This window comes from Molothrus aeneus, chromosome 4 (assembly GCF_037042795.1).
Source record: "Molothrus aeneus isolate 106 chromosome 4, BPBGC_Maene_1.0, whole genome shotgun sequence".
NCBI classification, from domain to species: Eukaryota; Metazoa; Chordata; class Aves; order Passeriformes; family Icteridae; genus Molothrus; species Molothrus aeneus.
Window position 1 is genome coordinate 988,503 of NC_089649.1, and position 21,408 is coordinate 1,009,910.

The 21,408-nt window shown below is 42.6% G+C and overlaps 1 protein-coding gene across 9 annotated transcripts in view; it reads right to left on the minus strand.

The window, feature by feature from the left end:
• Positions 1-21,408, minus strand: part of ANK2 (ankyrin 2) — a 275,430-nt gene that overhangs the window by 178,982 nt on the left and 75,040 nt on the right. For 7 of the 9 annotated variants that reach the window (XM_066549331.1, XM_066549308.1, XM_066549325.1 and 4 more), the window contains exon 1: positions 3,643-3,739. The exons of the other annotated variants lie outside the window; for them this stretch is intronic. In XM_066549331.1, the coding sequence (XP_066405428.1) occupies positions 3,643-3,723 (81 nt within the window). In that variant the 5' untranslated portion in view covers positions 3,724-3,739. Of the gene's footprint in view, positions 1-3,642; positions 3,740-21,408 lie in introns of those variants that run through there. 9 annotated transcript variants of the gene reach the window in all.

Below are 21,408 nucleotides of genomic sequence, written 5' to 3' on the forward strand. Positions count from 1 at the left end.
CTGTAAATGACACAGAGGAAAGCACAGAAACATGGAAGCAAGATGGACCTCCTCGAAGGAGTTGAATCCAGTCCAGTGGTACGTTAGAGAAATCATATCTCATACATAATTAAGTTTCTCTTGGCTTTTTATCTGATTAAACCTATTAGAAGGCTGCAGCGGAGCCTCATTTCCTTTTCCCCTCAGGTTGCTTTGGCTTGAGCACACTAAAGCCAAGCTCCTCTGGATTCTTCATAGGACAGGCTCATTCTTCTGGCAATCCCTCTCTGCATGTTTTCTGTACATTGGGATTCTTGTTCTTGTGACCAGCATGATACTCGTATTCTAAAATGGGTCTCAATTACCTTATGCATGGAATAAAAAGTCTTAAGTAATTGAAATTAATTAAAAGGATTAGCTTGTACACTGTAATGATTCCATTAGCAAGCATACAGCTTCCACTGGAAGTACTTCACATAATGCAACCAATTTTATTTAAAAGAGGAGATTATGATTAGGTTAGAAAAGGAAGTCTCATTTCTGTTCCTCTAAATCACGATTACAACTTCCTGCAAGTCTTTTCCACTACGGGTCTGATTCGAAGATTTTAATTTTCCTAAAAGAATGAGCAATATAAGTAACAAGATTGGAATTCTGCAAAAAGCCAAAATGGATTATTTCTGCATTGATCCATCAACAGTAAGGTTTATGAACAACCTGTAAGCTCAGGAAGAACTTCTGGCTCCTAGAAGTCCCTTTACCTTCAGTGCTTTCAGTACCAGATACAGGAACATGCTTCCTTTTTCACATGATGACCAACAGTAGCTGGTTTTAATCTGAAACACTCTAGAATGAAAAAAGCATCCTTGAAAGGAATTCTAGGAATTTAGTACTTGAGCCCTTTGCCATAGACTTGGCAAAAAGACAAAAGGAAAACAAGAATGTATTACAAATTCCAGGGCACTCACCGCATTACCTCTTCAACACCAATCTCCATCAAGTTACACCAACCACAGAACAAGCTCTGTCCACAACTGCATCCTCTGCTCTCCAATACTAGAACAGACTGAACATGGACTTTCTTTCCAGGAGCACAAATTTGATCATATCTTAGTTATCAAAGGGGCAAAATACACAGGAAAACTGGACACAACCCTACCATTGGATTAACAAACCTATTGAGGCAGCCCACTTACTCACAAGAACACACAAAGCCACAACCATCAGCACAAGGATTAAATTTGGCTCTGCATAAGTAGCAATTTTCCCCACTCCATGAAAATTTTGATTTTCATAGAATCAAAAACAAACCAAAAAAATTATTTTCCCATCCTGTACAAGGACAAAGCTGAAGCCTTCTTATTTTAAAGTGTGCATGCCTTTTTTTTTTTTTTTAAAAGGGGGTACCGGTGAAAATTACAGAAAATCATCCTTGGCTTCCTAGCCAGGACACCCTCCTGGAATACAGAAGATCCAGCTGAATGCTGAATACAAGAAGAGCCGCTCTCTGTCTCTCCCAATACATAGATCAAACTCATCTAGCTCAATTAATATTTAATTATCCACACAAAAGGGATCAACTTCCGCAGAACAGATAGAGGGCATATTGGCTGGTGCAATGCAGCTTTGTTCAGCAAAAGTAGTTCAGGACCTGAAAACAGGCTACATTACTTGGGATTTTGGAGCTCTTGCACATGGCACTTTTGTCTCTCTTCCCAAAATAAATTGTGCCTACCTCGTCAAAACACAGAGGAATTCAACCTGGAATTCTTGTACTCTTGGCTATTACAGGGTCTCTCTCCCTCATCAAGAAAGTTACCAATTTTGAGGTTTTCAGAAAATAATTTGTAGAATTTTAAAAGAAATATCAAACGCAGCAGTATTTCCTCATGTAGTCACTAAAGGCGAAGATTGGTGAGAACTTATCTAAAATAAGACCTCAGCCACCAACACCTAGTGCATCCAACCTCAGGGATTGACAATATTTTTGGCTTAATATTTGTCAACTGAAAATGCCCCATTAGTATTTTCTAGTTATAAAAGACTGATAGCTGTAAAAGAAGATACCCAAGCATTTATTATGCTTTTGAAAAATGAAGATGAATCAGCTGTTGGAAGACTCTGAATATGGAAACTCAATATAAGAGATGCTTTCCAAGCATTCATTTGGCAGTTGTCACAACCTTGAAAGGCTGTGGGCTACTTTACTTGAAAAACAATGGGAACAAAAGAAAGCACAAACACACATATTAAAAAAAGAAGCAATCCAAACACCCACTTTGACTTCTTCGAGCTTCAAAACCTCTCTCCTAATACGATATTGTTTCCAGATAACCCAACAGTCCAATTAAAACATTGGCTGGGCACTTCATCTTTTGATTCTTGCTTCCTTATATGGATTTCCATACCCCCACAAATACACCTTTCAAATTCAGAGGTGAGACAAAGCAGGTATCCTCTTTCCTCCTAGGTTCTGCTCAAATATAAGGCCAAGATGCTATATAAAATCTCCCACTGTGTGAGGGTCCAGGCAATATTCCAAGCACAACAGGGTGGGGTGAGGGTGTTTTTGTTCCAATTCTCGTTTAGACTGGATTCCCTCATTCCCTTGTGGTTGTAGGTACAGAATCTGCCCTCTGTGATAAAAAGGGCCCTAACAGTGACACCTCTTGCAAAAGAGCTTTTCCTCACCAGGTCCAACCCCATACAGAAGTCCCCGAACACATCTGTGTGTTATCACGATCTGTAACAATTTGTCTTGCTCATGAACAGTGTTGGTTAAAATGCAAATTCTATGCAAAATGAGGGACTGAAGAATTCATCAGTGTATGCTGTGTATGGATTAAACAATTCTTCATCCTGTAAGCAGTCCCTCACATTTCAGTGTGGTAACTCAGGTTATAGCAATTGACAAAAAAGAAGGGGAGGGGAGAATAAGGATAAACCCATTTATGTCATAATTATGCAGCACCACAGGCATCTCTCCTCCTAAAGGGGAGAGAAAGCCCAAACAGAAATAAATAGCTGCCTGCAATTAAAGCCATAAAGCCATTAAAAAGAGATTACCTCAAGCGTGGGGTCGAAGCAGCGGGTATGGCAGGCTACACCTTGAAAATCAACCATTTGTGACGGAGACTGGACACATAGAGCAAGTGCCCTGGCAACTGGGTGTGGCTGGACTAATTCACATTTTTACCCAGGTATTTGTCATTAGCATCACCGAATTACCACGGATGCTATGATGGCCAGCAATGGATCTCTCTATGACTGTTTACAACATGACCTTAAGAAACATCTCCAGAAAATAAACCAAAGGTTTATAAACCTCCACCTCTCTAGCTCGAAGGAAAAGGGATGTGTGGCAGCACACGAGCCAACACCACCTTCTGTCAAAACAAACCACCCGCTCTGTTAAAGGGCAGCCGAGGGAAACCTGCGCTGAGCAGCATCCACTGCCGAACGACACCAACTTCAACAGAACAAAAAGCACAGAAAACCGCCTCGGCTCAGCCATCCGCCTCGCTTATCGCAACGCTTTCGACTCCGCATAGAAACAGACGGGGAGAGCCCCCTGCTCGCGGAGGCAGGGCAGGAGCATCCCCGCGGGCTCCAGGAGCCTCAGTACCGCGCCCCGCCCGGCTCCGCTGCCGGTCCCGCTCCCACCTTCTTGGGTCTCTTCCTCCGCTGGCTGCCGCCGTTGCACTTCTCGCCGCCGTCGCTCTTCTGGGCCGCCTCCTCGTTCATCCTAGCGAGCGGCACTGCCGGCGCCGGGCCGTGCCATGCAGGCTCCGCGCCCAGCCCCAGCCGAGGGTGGCACCGCCGGGGCAGGGCCGGGGGCGGGCACACACACGGCGGCGGCGTTGCCGTGGAGGCGGCGGCGGGGCGTGGACGGCGCGCCCGGCAAGGGGGAGATGCTCCGGGGGAGAAACGCTGCTGGAATCACTCAGTGCCTGGGGTTGGAAAAGACTCTCAAAGCTCATCTCCTAGTTCCAGCCCCCTGCCATGGGTAGGGACACCCTCCAGTAGCTTAGGACAACCTGCCCCGTCTGGCTTTGGACACTCTCAGGGATGGGGCAGTCCTGCGGCACCAGATGATGCTCAACATACCTTCCTTGTCCCCAAACCCATTCGCCACAACTGTAACATCCAGGAGATGATTCACTGTCACTACCAAAGCAGATAATGGCAGCCTGGTTGACACAGCACACAAGGCGTTAGTTTGTACTACTAAAGTAAATCACCTCCTCCTTGGGTTGGAAGAACAACACAGCAACGTTCACATGTAAATGTATTCTTCTATTTCTTCTGATGAACGGTTTAAAAAGAAAAAAAAGATTTACACTGTTCCACTTCCAACTGAAAAAACTAGCCCAAGTAAGTTGCCCTCCTTCTCAAACAAAAGAAAAAACTCCCTTTAACTGCTTACTCAGCAGAGGAGAGGCTGGAGAAAGTGGAAAGGACCCAGTGAGGCATGAATTCACTCTCCCACAATCGTGCTGTCTGCAAACACAACGAACATCTGCAGCACAACAACAATGTGAGCAGTGTAACAACCTCAAAACCTTTTCTTCTTTTCCTCACTTTGAGAGTGACTGCTTTGTTACTGTGAGCAGTAGTAAATTCTAGACTAAAATGAGAAAAATGTAGAAGTAAGGGGAGCTACAGATCTTGAAGAAGGCGGGTGCTATACAACACTGCATCTGTTATGCCATAATTAGAGCTGCAATCACAGTCACAGCAAGGATTTTGGGGAAGACGTACAACAGTCATTTGTTATCAGTGTCAGACATCCATGGAATTCATTTGGGGAACCTGTGGAGAAGCAGCTATTCTTCTAACTTAGAAACACAGATGTTCATTTTAAAGAGAGGTCATCTCCCATTTCTCATTTTAATCAATTTTTTTGCACAGATTAATCCCCCTGCCCAGCCCTTTCTCTTACCAAACTATGCCATTCACACTCTTTGCCTGACATTTGTTTATTCCCAATTAGTGATTCTTGGGTTATGTGGCAATTATGTATTATCTATTTTCTTCTTACAATGTTTCTTGCACTATTAAAAAATTAAATCACTGCTATTTCTGAGTGTAAAAATGATGTAAATGCCAATTATATTTGATGGTTCTCGTCACTAACAATCATGCATGATGGTTCTGAAAACCCAAAGATGGTGTGAGATTGCAATGATGTAAAGGGGATGAAAAATAAACTATCTCACTCTGCCAAATCCATCACTTGTCCCTCTGTCCCTAGAGATGGGCCTTTTTATTATATTTTTATTTCTCTATTTACTTTCAGTCTTCAAACTGAAAAAACAAGGAAACAGTATTGCCAGAGACTTCCACAATAGCCAGGAAATGAGCAGACTTTCCAGAGAGACTTAAATGATGGAAGGCTTGATGTCTAGTGAAAGGAAGAATTCTCTGGGAGTCACTGTGAGGAGCAAAAGAGCAGCACTCCAGGGAGGCAGCCAGTGCTAAGTGCAGGCTGGAAGGTGTGAGGGAGGAGTGAGACACACACAGTTTGAGGATTTCCAATTTCCTTCCACATTTCTCACCCGACCTTTCCATCTTTTCTATGAGTGCATGGGAGTTGCACTGTCACACAGCTCTCTGGTGAACCAAGGGTACAGTGTGACAGTGCCCACAAACAAAATACTGGAAAAGCCTGTTGTGACAAGTATTCCAGCTACAAATCCACCCCAAATTCACAGGTACAAGTTGGCTGAAGGATGACAGCCTCATTAACCTGAACTGCTTTTAGCTCCTCTCCCCAGATCCTGGGCATTCACCTTTGGCAGTACAGCTTTAGGTGTAGACAAAGAAAACAAATGCTCTTGCTCAGTAACGACACATCAGTACACTTCATTTCCCATGATCCCAGAAATCCAGCATGAAACCAAACCAACCTAACCAGCCAGGGAGTGACAGCAGGTGTCAACTGACAACAGGTCTAATAACAACACAAAATCAGCCCTAAGAACCACACAAACTGCCTCAGAAATGCCCAAACAGTCAAGCAATTCCTAAATAGTCAGAAATGCTGAAGGCATTCATGCTCTTTCAAAGAAGTTAGGGAAAAAAATTATAGCATGTGTACTCTATTTCCTTCACAAAATTTATTAGCTGAAAAAAAAATGTAGACATAAACTTCCAGCCCAGGGAATTACACAGAAAGTAATTTTTAACTTGCTTGAAACAGGGCTGCAGTCACATACCTAATCAGCCCTCAACAGTTTAGAAAGAGGATATCAGATCTCCAAACCGTATCTGTGCACCCACAGAACCAGGAGCAAGGGCTGGTGCTTTATGATGGGACAGTCCCCATGAATGAGGGTTTAGGTGAGCAAATGGATTTGTGTGTGGAGACTTCCCACGGATATATCCCATCAGTTCTGTTGTTTCCAGGCTGTATTCATTACACCTAAGTCCAGCTGCTTAGCTCACCTTAATCCACCCCACATTTGAACCCCAGCCTCATGTAACAGGTTAAAACCACACAATTACCTCTCTTCAGACAACTTCCATCAAGGGAATTTCACCCCCGCTTAAATTTACTGTACAAAGCTGAAAATAAATGATGCAGAGGTGTGAAGCAGCTCCCTCAAAGTGCTTGAGCAGCATGCTCACCATTCTCTCTGAAGCACTGCCAGAAGCTTCCTGCAGTACATGAGCATTCAGGGCAGTGGTACCACAGGAATCCCTTTAACTCACTAAGTGCAGTCAGAGGGGCTTCCTTGCCCTTCCTTGCCCATTTCTGCTTGGGTATTTTCCAGAGCCTCACTCCCAAACTCATTCCTACTGCCATGTAAACCCAAGGCAAAGGAGAGTGTCCCTATTAGAGCTGCTGGCAGGTGGCTCCAGCCTGCACCAAGCAGTGTGATGCTGCAGCTGGGTCACTGCTGCTGTGCAAGATAGCAGGCTTATCACTACCTCAGCCATGTCTATACCATCAGTCTGACACAGGATTTCCCAGCATCATTCCCTATATCAGCATTCCAGGTGGCTTCTACAATTAAAAAATTAATCCTACAAGACCAGCTCAATTCCTGATGAATTTAATAGCAGCAGATCCATTAAGATGTTTGTTGTAATGGTCATAATTTACACAATGAAAATTAGAACTTTATATTCTAGTTGAACCACATACTCTTTCTACATCCAGATTCTACTTCATATTCTGCACCTGTACTACCTACATATAAAAAAACATTGAAACAGTGTTGTCAGCAAGTCAGGACACTGCCACATTCACATTTTGGAAACTGAAGACCAGGGGTATCTTATCAGTGTGTCATATACAAACGGGAGAGAGTAAAGACCAAGACAGGCTCTTCTCAGTGGTAGCCAGCAACAGGCACAAATTGAAATGCAAGTGAAGAAACACTTTTTAAGTAAAGAAATATATTACCTAGCCAGACTAGGAATTCTTAATCCTTAGAGAAACTCAACACTTTATATGGCATGGCCCTGATCCAAGACAAGGATTGGACTGTGATCTCCAGAGACCCATCTCCACTCGGCCTGTCCTAAAAGCAAACCCTCTGCATTTGTCACATGACAGTAGCTGTTAAAAGCATTAAAATACTCAGCTATTCCGGCTGAGTAATTGCAGATACTGCAATTGTTAAAATGGTGACACCTATATTCTCTCAGTCCCTTCAATGCTTATAATAAAGTCCCCTCTAAATACCACATGTGCTAAGTGCTCTGTGTCTACTCAGCAGTGCACCACAGATAATCATGTGGGATTTTATCGACCCACCACTGCAGGAGTTTCTGCTGGTTACCTTGAGCTGAACCTCAGCTGCCATCTGGCCCACCCTGATAAGAGAGCAACAACACAGCAAAGCACAGGAGGGTGAAAAAGCTGCCTATGGTTTACCACTGAGTCATTAAACTGAGCTGTAACAGCAAAGAGATAAACTATGCATCTATTTAATTATATTTAAAAATCTGAACATTAGTATTCTGATGAAGATGTAAAATAACATTTTACATCACCCAAATAAGCATCCTAACACACTGTTACGTAAGTGCTCCCTTTTTTTTTTCCTCCTCAATATATAAAGGACAAACACAAATTGCTAATAAGCAGATTCCTCCAACCCCATGATAGCTTTCCATTAAAAATGACAAAGTTCTTACAGACCACCTTGTTCCAATCCCCCAGTCTTGGGCAGAGACACCTTCCACTAGATCAGTTTGCTCCAAGCCCCATCCAACCTGGCCTTGGACACTTCCAGGGATGGGGTAACCACACCTTCTCTGGGCAACCTCCTGAGCCAGAGCCTCACCATCCTCAGAGGGAACAATTTCTTACTAACAGCCAATCTAACTCTGCACTCCATCAATTTGAAGCCATTCCCCCTCATCCTTGTCGAAAAAAATGTTTAAGTACTGGACTGCTACAGACTTTGAATCTAAAACACAAAACAAGGTGATGTTTATTTAATCTGGATTTCTATTACACAGCCATGACTGATTTGGTATTTAATCATCTCAGGACAGCAGAAGAGCCAAAAACAGGCAGCCAACTTCTAGGAAATACATCTGATATGTCCTTCCATTGTTTCAACAAATCATGTTTTAAAAGGAAAACCAGTAGGAATACAATAAATGAGGAATCCTAGCCCCATTTTACTCCTTATTTCTGAAGAAATTAGTTCCTCAGAAGTCTCCAGTTCAGCACCTGTGCTTGGACAGCAGGAGGAGCTGAGCCCCTCTGCCTGTGCCAGGCTGGAGAGGGTCTCAGGGGATGGACCCCTGACACCTGCACAGCACAAACACCTGACGTCACTGGCTCCCACACAGCACAGGGAGAGCAAATATTTCTGTGCCACACACATTTGGGTGACTCATTTCTTCGCAGGAGTATCTGTTGCTGGTAGCAACCTCAAAACAAAGAGGATGTGTCTGCATCCTTGTGTAAAGGACAGTAGGGAGTAGTACCCTGTCATCATCAGTCACATCTGACACAGCTGACAACATACAGTCATACTGAAAAAATGTGGATTACAGAAAAGGTTCTTCTTTCAAAGCTAAATATTTCCAAATCATGAAAATTTAACATCTGAGTTTAATACTGTTAACTATTTTTATATATGTTTAAAATATGTATATTTAATAAATTGGCTCTATTCCTTGTTGCTTCTGTCCTCTAGAAAAGCATCATTCCATGAAAGCAGCAAGGAACTATCAATATTTAACATGTTTTAGAAGGATTCTCAACAGCCTTTAAACACTGGTGAAAGTCATGTCAGCAGTGCTATATGCTGGAAGGAATCAGAGGCTACCTATCGCAATATCCAATAAAAAATTAAGTTACGCAGAATGCAAATTTGACATTCTTTCCTTTCCAGAGTGTCCTCTATTTTTTTCTCATCATTGAAGCCAAGCTACTACATTCACTAGACACGGGGAGCAAATGTGAAAATAAAAAATTAACTTTAAAACAATGGGTTATTTTAATGAAACACTACATGACTTTGTCCCTCAATATTAACACCTCTGAGTTGCTGGGACTCTACTGTACTCCCACATTAAAATTATCAGCCAAATTCTGCAGAAGTAGGGCTGCCTGCCTAGCTCAAAGTGCTCCACAAAACCTGTACACAGCAATCAGTGCTACACAAACCAATAGCCAAAAAGTAGATATAAAACATGCTGGACCACAGAGGAGAAAATCCTGCCCTCAGCTGTGGCGTGCTGCAGATCAAACAAATGAAAATCCATCAACTGAACGCGCCATTTTCTGCCCAGTGGGAGCTGCAAATTGATCTTTTGCATTGTCCATCCATCTGGGAGTCAGGATTGTGGGGATGTGACCTCACGTAGCACCTCTGCTGAGAGGACACCAAACTTGGGCAAGAGAAAAGGCTCTTAAGTCCCCTGCAATTGCCATGCGGGTCACGTGCTCCGTGGCGATTGCTATAGTAACCAGACACTTGCCAGGGAGACTTTCTAGCTCAAAGCATTCTTCTCTTACGCCTTGAATTATTTTTCTTCTAATAAATGTTAATTTTTTTTTTTTTTTTGAGTAAAGGAATTGACAATTTTTTTCTTGTGTTCACCTGGTAAAGAAAAGACTACCAGAAACAAAATCTGAAATCAGTTATAATAGAAAGGAAAATTAGAAGAGCTTTGTGTCATGTGTTGATAAAATACAACATTTGTATTATTTAGCATACACAAACTACAAGAGAAATGTGACACTTTTAGCAGAATGTAACAATTTCTTTTTTTTTTTTTGCCAAGTACTCAATAGAGCCTCTAAGGTTGCCATTACTATAGGCGTGGTTGTTAGTTATGATTCCTATACAGAACCTTCTCTCACTAGGTAAATTTTTCCTTTTCCTGTGAAATATTCTGATCAAATTTCCATTTCTTGAATTTAAGTTTTTTTAACTTAATACAGCAGTAAAGAGGCAGTCCAGGAAATTCTTAGACTGTATGGAGGACAACTTTCTGTCGCAGCTGGTGGGTGAACCCACCAGGGGAGGGGCTATGTTAGATCTGCTGTTTGCAAATAGAGATGGGCTGGTGGAAGATGTGGTGGTTGGAGGTCACTTGGGGCAGAGTGATCATGAAATAATAGAGTTCTCAATATTTGGTGAAGTCAGGAGTAACACCAGTAAGACTCTTACATTGAACTTCCGGAGGGCAGACTTTGGCCTGTTTAGGAGACTTATTCAGAGTGTCCCTTGGGAAACAGCCCTTAAAAACAAAGGAGTTCAGGAAAGGTGGGCATGCCTCAAAACACAGATCTTGAGGGCACAGGAACAGACTGTCCCCGTGTACCGAAAGATCAGTCAACAGGGTAAACGTCCAGCCTGGCTGGGCAAGGAGGTTTTGGAGGTACTTAGGAATAAAAAGAGGATGTATCAACGTTGGAAGGAGGGTCAGGGCTCTAAGGAAGTATTCAAGAAGGCTGCTGGAGCATGCAGAAAAAAAATTAGGGAGGCCAAAGCTCATTTTGAACTTAGAATGGCAACTTCTGTAAAGGATAATAAAAAATGTTTTTACAAATACCTTAATGCTAGAAGGAAGGGTAAGACCAGCCTTTGTTCTTTATTGGACAATGGAGGGAACTTAGCATCTGCAGATGAGGAGAAGGCAGAAGTGCTTAATGCCTACTTTGCCTCAGTTTTTAGTGGGAAGATGACTTGCCCTCAAGACGCCTGCCCACCTGGAATGGTTGATGGTGTCAGGGAGCAGAATAGTCCCCCCATTATCCAAGAGGAGGCAGTCAAAGAAGTACTGAAATGCTTAGATGTTCATAAATCTATGGGACCAGATGGGACCCACCCCAGGGTAATGAGAGAGCTGGCAAATGAGCTTGCAAAGCCACTCTCCATCATTTACCAACAGTCCCGGCTCACTGGTGAGGTTCCGGATGACTGGAAGCTTGCCAATGTGATAACCATTCACAAAAAGGTTGCAAAGGAGGATCCTGGTAATTATAGACCAGTCAGCCTGACCTCAGTACCTGGCAAGATAATGGAACAGTTTACATTAAGTGCCATCACACAGAATTTACAGGATGGCCAGGGTATCAGACCCAGTCAGCATGGGTTTAGGAGGGGTAGGTCATGTTTAACCAACCTGGTCACCTTTTATGACCAGGTAACCCGCCTAGTGGATGCAGGGAAGGCTGTAGCTGTTGTTTATTTGGATTTCAGCAAGGCCTTTGACACTGTCTCCCACAGCATACTCCTAGACAAGCTGGCAGGCCGTGGCTTGGACAGGAGCACTCTTTGCTGGGTTAGGAACTGGCTGGATGGCCGGGCCCAGAGAGTGCTGGTGAATGGCGCTGCATCCAGCTGGAGGCCAGTCACCAGTGGTGTCCCTCAGGGGCCTGTGCTGGGGCCAGTTCTGTTTAATATTTTTATTGATGACATGGATGAGGGTTTAGAGTCTTTCATTAGCAAATTTGCAGATAACACTAAGCTGGGAGCGTGTGTCGATCTGTTAGAGGGACGGAGGGCTTTGCAGAGGGACTTGGAACAGTTGGATGGAAGGGCAGAATCCAATGGGATGAAGTTCAGTAAGTCCAAGTGCTGAGTCCTGCACTTCGGCTGCAATAACCCCCTGCAGCATTACAGGCTGGGGATGGTGTGGCTGGACAGTGCTCAGGAGCAAAGGGACCTGGGCGTGCTGGTTGACAGTCGGCTGAACATGAGCCAGCAGTGTGCCCAGGTGGCCAAGAAGGCCAATGGCATCCTGGCCTGTATCAGGAACGGTGTGGCCAGCAGGAGCAGGGAGGTCATTCTTCCCCTGTACTCGGCACTGGTGAGGCCACACCTTGAGTGCTGTGTCCAGTTCTGGGCCCCTCAGTTGAGGAGGGACGTTGAGATGCTTGAGCGTGTCCAAAGGAGAGCAACGAGGCTGGTGAGGGGCTTGGAACACAAGCCGTATGAAGAACGACTGAGGGAGCTGGGGTTGTTCAGCCTGGAGAAAAGGAGACTCAGAGGTGACCTTATCACTCTCTTCAACTTCCTGAAGGGTGGCTGTGGTGAGCTGGGGGTCGGTCACTTTCTCCGGGCAACAACAGACAGAACAAGAGGACACAGTCTCAAGCTGCGCCAAGGGAGATACAGGCAAGAATTAAGGAGGAGTTTTTCACAGAAAGAGTGGTCAAATACTGGAATCATCTACCCAGGAAGGTGGTGGAGTCACCATCCCTCGATGTGTTAAAAAAAAGACTGGATGTGGCACTTGGTGCCATGATCTAGTTGAGGTGTTAGAACATGGGTTGGACTCAATGATCTTAAAAGTCTCTTCCAACCTAGAAATTCTGTGATTCTGTGATACTGTCTCAAGATGAATTTGAAATGCTCACCTGAAAGACTTGAGCTATTAAAGGCTTTATATCCACATGTTTTGGATCAAAAAAACACCAAGAGGGTAACAGGATTGCCAACACTGTTGGCAAGAAGAAGAACCAGGACTGAATCTGGGACTAGTACTGGTGGCACAGGAAGAGTAGAGTAATTACCCTGGAGGCTGGAAAAAGGGAGATGGACAGAAGAGTCAGAGCTTCCTAAAGCTAACATTCTCCTAAACCAGGCAGGATAAGGTCAACAGATGGTTGTCTAGAAACAAGGAAAACTAACCAGCAAAGGCACCCATGTAACTTCAGTAGTATCTGTATTGATTTATATACTCTAATCATACCATTTCATATCTGTTCCTTCACCAGAGCCACCTGGCTCTCAGGGCTGAGATGGCCACACTGAGGAATCCACAGGAGATTCAGAGCAAGGGCATCTGTTGCCTGATTTGCAGATGGATTCAGAGAAATTGGCATACATGGTGTAGGACAAGGAATGGGACATTATCTTCACAGCCAGAGCAACCCATCAGCATAGCAGATAACAGCACCCATGCTGCTCCATCTGTCCCCTCCTCATGCTTCATGCAAGACAGGTGCTTAAAAACAAGCTGTTCACACAAAGTTTCTCATTTTGTTGGATGCTCCTCATCTGCCTTGTGATCTTTTCCTCCGAGGGTTAAAAAGGCTCAGAGATAATCACGACCGAAAGGACAGTTTTGACCTCAGATCAATAAGATGAAATACACTAACTTCAAAAAAACCCCGATCCCTGTTTTCTCCAACTGAGGACCCAAACACCCAAAACTTTTGAGTATTTATCTCCCGGTCTTTCAGCATTCCATCCACTGAACAGGAATAACTGTGTCTCTTCACCTAACAGAAACATAATCAAAATGAATTAGTTATTTTCCACACACTGCATAGGACTTTGATGAGCACGATAGATGGGCCCCAAGGGACTCATAATTCTGTCTTCAAAGGGATGTTTAAACAACATGTTCTAAATAAGGCCTGGGGCCACAAATTGAGCAATGACTGGGAAACAAGCTGTGGAGTAGCTGTTCATTAAATGTGTATCATTAGTTTGTTCATCGAATGCAGCAGGACCTGTGGAAAAAGTATTAGGGGCATGTGTAATTGGGCCTGTATGGTGATGTTGGGACATGACTGGGTCAAACAGAGGCTGCAAAAACCTCTCCTAACTCTGCACTCCGCATTAACTCCTTCCAGTGTTGTTCTGAAGTGTGTGTGCACAGGTATATATGTACAATGAGTAAGGACTCAAATATGGGATAGGATCAGAGTGAGACTTCCTGATTTGACAGCCCCTGCCATTTCAGTGATCTCATCTCTTAGGTAGCAAATGTCAAAGCCATCATTAGGAAGCTGTTCAAAACAGGAAAGGACTAGTAAGAACTAATTCGGAAGCAAAAGAAAAGGTTAATTAACTGAAAATATATATTCCACAGGCAAGACAAATCACAAGCTCTTCTAACTTAATCCAGCACTGACACCAGCTCCTTTGGTTAGCAAGCATCACCAGCACCAATCCCTGGCACTCCAGGAGTGTCATATACACATAGCCAACTGCAACTCACTACAACCTGATTTTGTGAAGACCAGAGAGGAGGATGAGCACAGAACACAGCAGCAGTTTGAGTTTACCCACAAGACAAGGAAATGATTCACACAGTGGTCACTTAGAGCATAGAGCTCTGCGCAGTGGTGGGGACCTTCTACTAAGTCACAATCTCTTAGAAGATTTTACTGCTTTTCACAAGGTTTTATTTTTAATTATTATCATTATTACTGTTACATGACAGATTCCTTCAAGCTGTTCCATAGTCCTGTTTCTTCAGGCCCAAGGAAGAATCACAAAGTACTGTGACCTTGAACAATGCTTGCCCCCTAAAAACTCTGTGCCTCACTATACTGGCATCTCCCTGCACCCCATTTTTTCCTGCCACAATGTTCCATTTTGAAGTGTCATAGTTAAATATCTGGGACAGTTTCTTGCCTTGAGTGAAAAAACACTTCCTCTAACTTCCAGAGAAAAAACTGCATGTCTATATATTTAGCAACAAAAACTGGAGTAACGTTTAACAAAGAATTTGTTCTTCCCTTACTGTAAAAGAGCACTTCAGCTCGTCAGGCTGACATTCTTCTACTGAAAATCCATCTTGTTAGAAAATATTCTCTTTGGAACTGTACCAATATGTACTTAATGAAATATACATTTAAAAAATAGGAGTTGCTTCCTTTTTATTTTCACCCACAGGTGTTGTAGTTTGTAAAAAATATTTTTAAAATAACCGCTTTCACAATATTAGAAAAAAAATAAAAAGGAGCTAGAAGATGCTCTCTTTGTGTTCAAATAAGACACTCAGTGCTCAGAGCTGTTTAGGTCCTCAGTGCTGAACTGAAGACAAGCTCAGGCCCAGACTGTGCTGGGATTTTCTTTGGATGTGCCTTGGTCATCGAAGGTGAACAAGAGATCCCTCCCAGTCCTGAGCCTGCTCTGAGCTGCTCTGGCAAATAACACAGGAGAACTTGAGTTTCAGATGATCCTTTTGCTCTGTCCTCAGCCAAGCACCACATTCAGTGATCTTTCAATTCAGTGAAGCATTTAATCACATTTAAGTGCTTTTACATATCACCATGTTCTTAAAATGCATGCTGGAAGGGGTAATTATAAAATAACCTCCCACAGCAGCCTCTAAGTTTATCTGTCCTGCAAATTACAGTGCAAAACAATGGCACATAATTTCTCTGTAGATTTTTTTACCTTGATGGAATAATCTTTAAACCATAAATGTTTTTAGGTCCGAATTCTTAAACAGCATGAAACAAATGCTGTTCCTACTTTCTAAGTTACACTGGATAGGCAGAACTTACTCAAGATCTTGAACAATTTACAAGTAAATTATATTTAATAATCAAACCAATGATGAGTCCTAAATAAAAACATCAGCTTAACATCAGAATATGCTGCCCAATAGTGAGCTCCATTTTGGAAACATACTGGAAGAGACCATATTTCATAGCTGACACTTCCTTCAACAAAAATTGCTGCACATACCAGCCTCTCTCAGATTCACCTTAAGAAGGTGACATTGCTCTTACCATGTGGTAATTAACACTCCCACGGTGAGTAACAAGATGAATCACTCTAACAAAAGCAAAAAGCCCCAATTTTTTCAAGGGAAATAGCTACACTGTCTATTCTGCTTTCCAACAGGTCCTTCTTTCACATACCCTACTGTGAACAGCCCTGGCACATTTGATCTTAGAATCACTTTGCTGTTTACAGCACCCTAAGCCAAAGCAATGAATGCCTTCATTTTTCTAACTCCCTGTCTCAATAGGAAACTCTGACAGTGAAGAGCAAGGACAGTCTCTGGGCCACTGTTTATTCCAGAGCCAAGCCTGGGGGTGGTATGGGATCCCAGCTTTGGGAGACAGCCATGTCTGGAGCCACAGCCCACAGCAACCAGAGATGATTTTCACATCATCTTCCTCAATGAATGCTCTCCCCAGAAGCTGAGCTGGTGTCACTGCTGCCCACACAGGTGCTGGAGATTACCTAACTTACTCTATGTGATCATTTCAGCTACTGGAGAAATCTTCTCCCTCTTGTGTAAAATAGGAAGGGGGATCACAGGGAAGAGCAACACCTCTGCTGAGCACCAGGAGCTCATTGCAGTTTAGAAAATAATAATTTTTAAAATAACACAAATGTAGTGCTGGATAAATGTTCATCTGCCAAGCTCTGGAAGATGAAGGTCATCTAGAAAATGTGTACATGACATAGGATAAATTTGCCCATAAAGAATGGGCAATTTGAGTTGACAATTGCTGTGCTTTGAGACACCTGCTCTGGGAAATGGAGGAACAGAGCACAAACCTGAGTTGGTTCTCAGACGGTAGGATTGAAAAGCTTCCCAGAAGTTATTGGTTTGTGTGATGAAAACCCTTTCAACTCCACAGTGGCAACAAAACAGAGTTGGGGAAAAAAAGTTATCCAAATATTCTTCCAAACACACCTTTGGTTTGCTGAGGCCACCCTTCATTCAAAAGGAGTTCATCTGCCCACAAAAGCATTATTCTGCTGACACCTACATTAACTCAAGAGCAGGGACAGTGACCTCCCCTTTCCTATTTTTGTTCATGATTTTGCAAATTTTTTCTTTGCTTCCAAACCATTTGCTAAACTTATTGCATTATAAATAGCTTTCAAATAAAGAAAAAAATCACATTTTTGGGTAACAAACTATTTATCACCAAAAATATTTTGGTAAACAGTCCATGTCTTTTGTCAATTTAAAAAAACCTCTAGAACATCTCTATTTTGTGAAGTATTGTCAACTTTTCTTTAAACACGACTATGAGATAGTAACTGTCTTGCCACATTTCTGGTGGTATTAGAGCAGAGTGAAAAGTCCAACTTGGAAAGTCTCTAGAAATAAAATGTGGGAAGGTACAAGGCCACCTGAAGAGCCTCAGGGCACAGGGACAGTCCTGCTGCAGCCACAAGAACCTCTGCTACGCTTGACCTTGAGACACGAGAGAGGAAGATTCTGGGCTCAGTCCAAGCACAACAGGAATTTTTCTACTGGTGCAAAGAAACAAAGAAAATAGAGAGGAAAGCAAATAAACACAAAAAAGACAGTCTATCCTCATCCATAATTGATAAGACACCATGAAGCTTGTGAAATAAATGAACTGCACCCAACTTCAGGGTGGATCCAGAAAACTCTGTACAAAGATTTTTTATCTATAAACTGTGGGTTATAAAACACACTATTTCCAGATCCACAATTAACATATACAATTATCTGCGAAAAAGCCTGAAACGTTTGAGTCCAACAACAGGAGGACACAACAGGCAGCAAATAAATTTGGATAATAATACTACAGAGCAGTTCTCACTGAAATAGGCAGTATAAATTTGGTATCTGTTTTGCTGTATTTTTATAACAGGCATGTAATAATAATGGCTTCTTTTCCTTCTCCACTAAAGTCAGGATTCATAATGAGCACAGACAGAGTATAGAGTGGCTTTAGCATCTCTCTCCAGTTACAATAGCACAGAATTTTGAAACCCAATCTGATTTAAAACATCAGCGCTAATAGAACACTTAGGAAACTGATTATTTTTAACTCTCTGTAACTGCAATCACAAATTTTCATTCTGGAAACACAGGCAAGACTTCCACATGCAGAATAATAAGAAAAGATAAACAAAACATTTTATGTAAAATAAATGGATGCCTTATCCTGCAAAGACTTGAAAATATTTCCTGTTGCCAGCAAAAATACTCCTAAAATTTGGAATGTGAAACAACAGCTGGGAACAGTTAGCTACAGGAGAACCAGTCTGGTTTGCAGTCATTTCAGAAATCAGTGCACAGAGTGGCAACCATACATTTTCATTTCCTTTTTGATAAGCCTTTCAGAGGGAGAAAATTCAGCAGTATTTTTCCCTGCCATACTTTGAAACCTACTATGAATTTCATAAGCTCTTATTTGAAGGGTCTAAAGCAGACTTGAAAGCACAATAGTCAAAACAGCCTGGAAACCACCGTGCAAGGGATCAAAAGGATCCCTAGCCATGAGGGAGCACAAAAACAACGCCTAGCCATGAGGGAGCACCAGGCTTGGCCCACAGTCACAGCACTCACTCTAGGCATCTTTTTACTGACTGGCTTCTTGATTCCAGCAGAGTCAGAACCAGGTTGTTCATCTGCTGGATGAATTTCCTCCTGCAGCAGATGTACCTCTTGTCTCACACGGCTTTTCACTCTTTGTTTCCACAAACACATCCTTGCTTTTTACTGCACAGGATGGGAATCAAAACCTGGTACAAGAAGAGGACTTTCAATTCCACAAAAACAAGTACACAGCAAATAAACCTCATTGGTTGTCAAAAGACAGGTTTGCTTCCTACCAGAGAAGACAAACATTATTCAGATGTGTATGCCCACAACTCTTTGCAGATTCTCAGCACAGAGGAAGAGAATTATATTTGAAATATGAAGACATGAAAAAAGCTAATGTCAAATATGCAGACTTTGTTCCAGCAGAAAAGCTTTCATTAATTTTTCACTTGATAATGAGTTTTTGTTCCTTCCCTGCAGTATTTGTAATGTTAGAAAAACACATGGTGTTTTGATAACATTTGAGAAACACAAAAAGTCAATTTTGTGACTCTTTCTAGTTTTCATTTTTAATGGAAATATTTGCACTGCTGACATTGGCATGAAAGCTAGGTAATGTGTCTGAATGGAATAAAGGGTATGGTGAAAAATTGTGAAAAGTAACTGGTAAACACCATTTCTCAGTATAGAATTGGGCTTATTTTACTTTTAAAATGTAAAACCAGCTTGGGTTTTAACACATATGACTGCATTACTCCAGCTGCATATTACCATCAACAAGAAAAACCCATTAATCTCACATAGGGCTTCTAACACAGAAGTAAAAGTGTTCACTTTAAAAAGCATATATCAAGTTCAACAAAACTAAACAATGCCTTGGTGAAGGCTTTTATTTCTTCTTTTTCAGCCATCCCTACAGCTTAGTGTAGCCTGTTGAATCAACCATAGTGAATGCAAACTCTGCATTTTTATATTGTTGTCTATGATTTCATAAGTTATATGACTTATTAAAAAGTGAAGTCAAAGACTGCTGTTTAACACAAGAGGAAAATTAAACTTCAAGTCCTTTCACTAAGGAGAAGGATCCCAAATACAGATAAAATGATTACCACTACATATTTTTATCTCATGTTAATACACAGAGTTTAACCACACCAAAGACTGAGATACAAACTGCTGTTATTAGAGGCCTGGAATGAATTCACACAAAAACCACTGTAAGGTCAGTTCTCTCATATCCAGCTCTACATTCTAACAGGATCTCCTCCCTCCAGAGCTGCTTTCTGTTGCTGCTCTCTCCAATCAATAGCACTTCAGATCATAAACCAGGTCTGTCTCCCTGCTCACAGCTGCAAAGGTCAAGCTGGATCAGAAGATCAGAGTTTTAAGGAAGAATGGATCCAGGGATTTTTACATTTGAGAAAAGGAGGAGCTCCTGAAAGAAAATCCACTTGCAGTAGGCCTGGCTCCACTGAAGGCAGAGGAAGCCCAAGCTCTGCTGGGGCTCTCAACAGCCACAGCTCACACTGATATGCAGACACTCAGAAGGGCCAGCCTAGAACTGTACTGTTCTCCAGAACATTTCCATGAGAATCATACATTTTGAAAACACAGGCTCCAGAAAAGTATGGGACGCTCAAATCCAACAAATTCTTTCAGAAAAAAGGCTGTAGAGGCCAGGGTTTTGCAGGGACACAGGAAAAAGTTTAATTCTCTCAAGAAGATTGAAAACTGCCTTGATATTTCCTTCCCACCATATAACACTATGGAATATTAATCCAAATTTTACCGGGTGGGACGTGCCTGGGTTCGTCTGGCCCTTGCTGCTGGACTAAAGGTGGCAGCTGTGGTGTTTTCACCCCAGAGATACCTTTGGCTGGCTGGATGCTGCAGCTGGGCACTCAGAACAAATCCAGGCAGAGTAGGAACTCAGTTTACCTCCGGTGGAAAAGGTTCAGGCGACAGTGAAGAGAAAAAGGAGAGGATTCTGCCGTGGAGTTTTAATCCAGAGTTTTATTACAGGATGACAGATGTCTGAATCTTGTAACAGCTCCCAGCAAAATCCAGACTGCACGGTCCCATCTCCATTTAAGCCCGGGGACAGGGGGAGGGGAAGGGACAGGTGAGCCACCAACCAGGTGGGAGGAGGGGAGGGCTCAAGGGATATAGAAGCTTGGACAGGCCAATAAGCCCGGACCTGAGGGGCATCTTTTGAACTCCTGCCAACCACACCACGACCCTGCTGGAATGTTAAGATTGATGGACAGCTCTCAGCAGGAGGCCAGGGGGGAGGGGAAAGGCGAGGTTGGCACACCTGGGGGGTTGGGATAGGTGAAAGAGGAAATGGCGTCACACTGCAACATAGCACCCTGTTTCTATACAGTTGTATAGTTGTCAGCTGCAATTCCTCCCTTGGCTTGTAATTTCAAGTGTTTTGCCTTCTATCTAGCTCCTCCTGTTGTGCATATAATTTTCTCCCCTTCAAATTCTTCCCTTCTTCCCCTTATTCCATTCTCTTGTGTTTTCTGTTCACAATTCCCCTTTTAGCTAAACTGTAGCAAAATATATATGTGTGTGGGTATATATATGTGTGTATGTTTATTAATAATAACACACTGTGAGTGTTTACCAAGCCTCCCGCAATTTGTTTGTTCTAGGCCTTCTGTTGTCTCGTGTATGAATCATCCATTTAGGCATAAAATTCTTCAGGAAAAGGAGCGCTTGTTGTTTTAAATCCATACAGTGCCTAGCACATACAGCCCCATTCTTATTTATTATAATAACTGCACCAGCGCTTTTGGTTTCCTCGCTTCTAGAATGCTGGATGCTTGCTTTGTGTGCCTTCACTTCTCTAACAAACCTTTAAGAGAAAAACTACAGCAAGAATAGCACATGTGACACAGCAAAGCTTTGTGTTTGACATGGAAACTCTGACAG